General features: G+C 56.2%; 1 protein-coding gene across 1 annotated transcript; it reads right to left on the minus strand.

The window, feature by feature from the left end:
* Positions 1 to 724: 724 nt before the first annotated feature.
* Positions 725 to 4,599, minus strand: POMC (proopiomelanocortin). Its single transcript, XM_019537236.1, has 2 exons — positions 4,448 to 4,599; positions 725 to 1,673 (listed from the first exon to the last, which is right to left on the minus strand). Exons 1-2 carry the CDS (start codon positions 4,577 to 4,579, stop codon positions 1,029 to 1,031), a joined length of 777 nt encoding a protein of 258 aa, XP_019392781.1. The 5' UTR covers positions 4,580 to 4,599; the 3' UTR covers positions 725 to 1,028.
* Positions 4,600 to 6,444: the final 1,845 nt, after the last annotated feature.

Raw genomic sequence — 6,444 nt, forward strand, 5'->3', positions numbered from 1 at the left:
CCTGTACTGCGCGGCAAATATGATGACTTATGCTGGCTTGAGCATAAATTTGATACCTGCATCATGCGGGTAGCCAATTTACACCCGATTCGTCACCGTGCAGTAATGCACGTGTAGACACCTTACTGCGCAGCAACACTGTGTACGTGGACTGAGTTGGGACTCAGGGGCTGAACTAGTCAAGGGCCCAGGGTGTGGTGGAAGCTGTGGGTGGGGAGGGACAGAGCTGAAAGGCACGGGGGCGGAGTGGTGCAGAGAGGGGGCCGGGCCCACAACAGCAGGCTGAGATAGTCATGGGAGGGGGTGCACTGTTGTGTGGGGGGCCAGGACTGCGTGCGCCGAGGGTGCTGTGGCCCAGGCTAGGGGAGCAGGTGCTGTGGCATGGGCGAGCGAGGAGCACCAAGAGATCGGCAGTGCAATATCAGCAGGCTGCGGCCACCGTGCCTGGGGCGGCCACAGCAGGTCGGTGCCACGGATCAGGGCCGAGGAGGGCGAGCAGAGCACGGAGCTGGCCTGGCACCTCCAGGTGATGCACGAGCACCGATGCGAGGGAGAGCCTGGCTACCCGGTCCCCTTGGCCTGATGCAATTCAGGGTCCAAAAGCCCCCCATCCCGTCTCGATCTCTGTGTGCCGAGAGCCGCTGGTGCCCCACAGAGACGCCACAGACACCGGGCTAGCTTGCAAAAACCATCTTGTAATCATTTACAGTATTGTACAGCTCACTGAGAATAGGAAACTAATCGGGCAGCACCCAAACTAGATGTCCCCTCCTCCAAGCACTGCTCCCCTCTCTGCGGTACAGTACGAAGGGGTCGTTTCCGGGGTGCCGGCCTGTCGGACAGAGGCCGAGCGGAGGAGACGAGCGCGACATCATTCCCTAACCGGGGACTGCTTGTAGAACGACGACGACAGAAGAAGTGACTTTGTTTTAATGGGATCTAAGTGAGAAACGCATGCCAGCGGGGTCGTGAAGCTACCTCCTCGGGGGGCCATTGGCCGGTCAGCCCCGCGCCATCCCCAGCCCCCTTTATTGGCCCTTCTTGTAGGCGCTTTTGATGATGGCGTTCTTAAAAAGAGTCACTAGAGGCGTCTGGCTGTGCTCCGAGGTCATGAAGCCGCCGTACCGCTTGTCCAGGGCCGGCGCGTTCCAGCGGAAGTGGCGCATCTTGTAGGCCCCGCCGTCCTTCTTCGTCACCCCCTCCTCGTCCGAGACGGCCGCCTCCTCGCTCTCGGCGCCGTCGAGCTCTGGGTAGTCCAGTTCCTCGGAGAGGTCTCTCCTGAACTCCATGGGGTAGCTCTCGGCCGACTCCTCCTCCACGCCGTTGGGGTAGACCTTGATGGGTCTCCTCTTCCTTCCCACGGGCTTGCCCCACCGGAAGTGCTCCATCGAGTAGGACCGCTTGTTCTCCTGCCTTCCCTGGGCCGCTCCCTCGTCCTCCTCCGCCTTTCGGCCCTGGGCGGCCCCGGGGAAGAGGCCGAGGAGCGGGTGGCTGGGGAGCTCTTCTCTCTTGTGCCCCACGCTGCCGCTGCTGTTCCTCCTGCCAAACTTGTTCCAGCGGAAGTGGCTCATCACGTACTTCCGGATGTTTTCGGACAAGGGCTGCAGGTGGCCGTTGCCCGGGTACATGGGGGACTCGGCAGTCAGGTCCAGCTTGCAGGCTTTGATGCAGTCCTGGCATAGGAAATAGGAGAGGTTTTAGCTAGGCACAGACGTACAGGGCTCATGGCTTTGGACTGCAGGATCATAGGAAAACAGGGCTGGGAGGGACCTCACGAGGACATCCGGTCCATCCCTCTGCTCAAGGCAGGCGCATCCCGATTAAATCATCCCAACCAAGTGTCTGCCCTTGCACATTTCCCAGGCTGGAGATGCCACAGTTTCTCCAACACTGGACCACCCTCCAAGTCAGAAAGCTCCTCTTAATCTCCGCCCTTAATCTCCTCTGCTGCAGCCTGAGTCTGTTGCTCCTAGTCCTGTCCCTTATGGGCACAGAGAAAAAGCCCCTCTTATGGGCTTCACTGAGCTATGCTGACCTACACCAGCCCAGGATGTGGCACGTTCAGTCTCTCCGGTGGCATTTTATTTCTGTTTAACAGATGGGGCAGACTCCAGGTCCTCGAGAAACAGGAGCCCTGAGAAATAATCCCAAACCTCTTGACTTCCAGTCTGAGTGAGCCCGCCTGCAAGCCGTGGGGCGCTGGCAGACGGAGGGGTTGGGGCGGTCGCTAGCATTCGGCCAGCGAGAGAAAGGGTGTGGACAGATGAAACGCTCATCTCGGTTTAAAAAAGCGTGTGGGGAAGGGCCTGCTGCTCAGCGGAGTCTGCTGTAACTGTTTCATGGGTCTGCTCCGTCCCACGCTAAGTGGAAGCTCGGTTGCACTAAATTAGCCCCAGCTTCACCCCGTGGGAAGGCGGTGTGACTGATCCTTTCTTCCTCTGGGCTGGGAGCCAACAGATGAAATGGCTTTACGCCGAGGGCCAGACCAAAGACGGTGTTTCCTAGTTCTGCTGTTTGCTCACGGGCTTCACCAGCAGCCACGCGTGTCATCCTGACATCCTGTCCCAGGCAAGACTGTTGCCCATGGGCACTGCTGATGCCGGGGGTGCCTGGCACGGAGGCAGCATCATTAATGAAATGGCTGCGTATGCCCTGTTGGTGGCACCCAGGCTGGCATAAGGGAGTTGCCTAAGGCTACAGGGTAAGTCAGCGTGGGTCACTCTCTCGTCCCACTGGATTTGGGGCTGGCAGGGCACTTGCTGTAGCTGGCAGGGAACAAAGGAGGGATGGAGGCATCATCATATCTTGGACCTGCCCCAGCCTGAATGACCAGGTGCCTGTTGCCTGATGGGGGGCTCAGGGCGGTGGGGTGCAAGTCAGCAACAGGGCTCAGGCTTGCACCTCTTGAGACACGTTACTCCCTCTGAAGTCGCCTCAAGACCCAGCAGCGAGCCACGGTAGAGATCACGCTGGAATTGCAGGACTGCCGACAAGACTCTCTGTCCTTGCAGCCTTCCTGGGCCAAGGGCGTGGGTCCGCACCTGCCGGGCACCGTGCCTCGGAGAGGGGAGAGCTGCATCCACCCTGGAGCTACCCCCCCCCCGGACATCTGAGCTGAGATCAAGCCTGATCTCAGGTGGATCTCCAGGCTCCAGGAAGAGGGAACGAAATCCTGGCCTTCAGCTGGGGGAGACGGTCCGCCTGCCTCACAAGGCCGTTCCCCTCTCGAACTGCAAGCGGGTATGTTTGTACCCCTTTGATGGTTGCAGTTTAAAGAGGTGCTGTATATTCTCCCATGCCACCTGCCCCCAGATAAGACGCACGTCTTGCTTTTGGAAGGCAGAATATAGGAAAAAAGAGATTTGCCTAGGGTCAGTCTGTGCCTGGGAGCGTAGTGTCTTTTTGCTTCTGCTCTTTCTTTGCCAGCATAGATGCGTGGAAATCAGCTGCCTTGCTTAAGACAACCCCTCCCTTCAATTTTGGAGGGCTGATTTTTGAAAAAAGCGTGCATGCAGCATGCTGGTGAATACGGTAACCCCTAGGGAAGCAGCAAGGAGTGCTTACAGGTTACCGTATTTATTAGAAGAAATGCCAATGGCGTTTTCATCCATCTCTCCCTCCCTCCCTCCATCCATGGGTGGATCTGGTGGGGGTGGTGCAGTGATGCAGTTGCACCCCCTTTGGTTCCTGCTCCACTCATGATTTAAAACTACCTCCCTGGCAGTGACAGCAGCATTTCCAGGCAAGCAGCACTGAAGGAGTCACTCAGCTTCCTGGCTCGTCGTCATCTACCTGCTTCTTCTAAACACTTAACTCTACAGGCGTTAATAACCCTCCCCTCTTTTTTAATGGGCTTGAGTTTCCACTAATCAAGCTAGCTTCTTTTCTGCAATTCTGCTGTCTGTTCACTGCTGCTGATAACGTAGCTCCTATTTCACAGCCCTGCAGCCCTGTTTTTAACTCTAGTTAACGACATTAGCTCAGGCGAACATCAGCTCAGGTGTGGAAATGCCTGTCAGTGAAGGCGCGCTGGCAACATGCTTAAGCAGGCGAGATTTTATGAATGTAAAAGAAATGTAGATTTATTTCTAATGACAACGGGACTCAAGAAACAGCACCTTTCGATCATTTTTAACTAGTTTGTTCTGGGGAGTTATATACAGAAGGGACGCAGAGCAAATGAACGTGCATGCCAATAAAACCATAATGTTACTTCAGTCTTAAACTGAAGAACACTGTGCTGCCCCCACCGGCATGTTAGTAAGGCATCCAGCTGCTTTTTGCCTAGAGAAAAATGTGTGTTGTGTCGTATGTGACGATGCACCACAGCACCTGCGCCCCCCCTTTCCAAAATCCGAGACCCACCCATGCATCACCTATGCACGCATCCTTCCAAGACAGCATGCAGACCCAGCACAAGAAGCGTCCTTGCTCTCTCCCCACTCACCAAGATGCCGGTCTCTGTGGTGAGATCGTTGCACTTGCTGCTTTCCCAGCACTGGCTGTTGACTCCCCCGGCCGAGTGAAGTAGCAGCACGCCCAGGACTGCCAGGAGCGGGGCCCATGTGGGTCGCAGCATCTTTAGGGTCTCAGCGTGGGGTCCTGAGGACACAGGGTAGAGGTGTGACATGGGCCCAGCTGGCAATGAATGCCCTACACCTGAAAGGAGTGGAGGGTTCCCAGTTTGGACCTGGATTTGTACTTCAAAATGCGGCTCCTGCTCCCCACCCACTGCCGGGAGAGCTGCGAGGCTCCCAGCCCACTCACCGCAGCTCATGCCTGCTTGTAAGACAACATCTGATGGGGGCAGCATGGGCATCCACAATTCCTCTTCCCATTCAGCCCTTCGATACCTCGCTCCCACCCTGTTCCCTTTTAAATCATGGAAAAATAACCGAGGCATCCTGCTGGGGTTGCCTGACCGCACTGCCGCCAGAGCTTGGACCAGTTAAAAGTTTTCTGGTGTGAACTGGTGTGAAATACTCCATAGGTCACTTCATTAAAGCAATGCTGACACGCAGACCTGGCCTGGGTTTGGTAGCTCACATCTTTTGTAAGGGAGTTGAATCATGGGGAACAAAATCCCAAGAAAGATCCCACCCCCCCTTTACCAAGAATGGCTTTTGGCAAGAGGTGGAAGGAGTTCAGCTGGGTCTCTGGGCTCCGGAGAGGAATCTGTACGTGCGCAGATGACGTGTGTGTAGGTCAGGTCCTCCCTGTGAGCTGCGAAAAGCAGCGTGCCCCTCCTGTTGTGCGTGGCTATGTGGGGAGGGTGTTATTAAAGAGACCTGTGCCGCGGCGCATCTACGCTGCAGGGCAGCAGTATCACTGCAGCTCACGTGTGCACAGCCAAGGGAGCTGTGGTGCTAGCACGGGCACTGCTAGCCGTCGAGCCGCGTCGGCGTGGGCTGCCCACGTCTCTGGGGCTGCCCCAGTCTGTGCCTCCGTACCTAGGCGGCGAGGGGTACTGGGCTGAAAGCCGGCGCAGGGAACCCATTCAAGCAGCAGCCCCGTCTTTGGGCTTCAAGTGCAGACAGACTTAAGACATTAAGTCACTGAGGTGCTTTCAAAGCTGCCAAGCTAAAGAGGGGTGGAAAATACTGTGGGACTCATGCCTTGGGGCTTGAGGGTTTCTGGACAAGCTCCTACACTGCAGACTAGAAGTGGAAGTACCCTCTTCCACGTCCTCCTTCCTGGGGTGGACTCGGGCTGGGGACGTGCTGTGCTGGAGACCAACCAACATTTTTTTGGCCTGGAAATGTCTAGTTTTTCAACTGAAAAAAAAAGGGTCTTTTTGACTGAATGGGAAAGAAACCCAGACACTGTTGAGGCTCCAGATTTCCCAGGGCTTTGTCAGAAATAAAACAACCGCCATCTCCACCACATCCAACCCAAACCAAAAACCCATCCCCCCAACCGCCACGGCATTTCTGTGCTATAAAACCATGTAGTGGGATTGGTTGATTCTAAGTTGAAATGATTGGGTTTTTTGCTAGAACTTAAGAAAAAACCCACAACAATTGTGAAGAAGTTAGTTTTTGGGGGGAGGAGGGGAAACAAAAGACCTTTGCAACCTTCTCATGACACCTGGAGCACTGACTTAACCTTCTGCCATGACTTATCTCATTAAGGGGGTGACAGTGGACAAGAAGCTGGGCAGGAGCCAGCAGTGCCCCCTTGGTGCCAGGAAGGCGACCGGCATCCGGGGCTGCGTTGGGGGGAGCGGTGCCAGCAGACCGAGGGCAGCGATCCTTCCCCTCTGTTCTGCACTGGGGCGGCCACCTCTGGAGTCCTGTGTCCAGCTGTGGCCCCCACTACAGACAGGATGTGGTCACACTGGAGAGAGTCCAGCGGAGGGCAATGGAAATGGTTGAGGGCTGGGGGACAGGACTGGTGAGGAGAGGCTGAGGGAAATGGGCTGATTTAGTCTGGAGAAGAGAAGAC

Source organism: Crocodylus porosus, unplaced genomic scaffold, assembly GCF_001723895.1.
Source record: "Crocodylus porosus isolate Cpor-Errol unplaced genomic scaffold, CroPor_comp1, whole genome shotgun sequence".
NCBI classification, from domain to species: domain Eukaryota; kingdom Metazoa; phylum Chordata; order Crocodylia; family Crocodylidae; genus Crocodylus; species Crocodylus porosus.

Coding starts and splice junctions, on each gene's coding strand:
- POMC (XM_019537236.1), bottom strand. CDS start 4,579: ATGCTGCGACCCACATGGGCCCCGCTCCTGGCAGTCCTGGGCGTGCTG. Junction 1,674..4,447: donor CCACAGAGACCGGCATCTTG/GTGAGTGGGGAG, acceptor TTCCTATGCCAG/GACTGCATCAAAGCCTGCAA.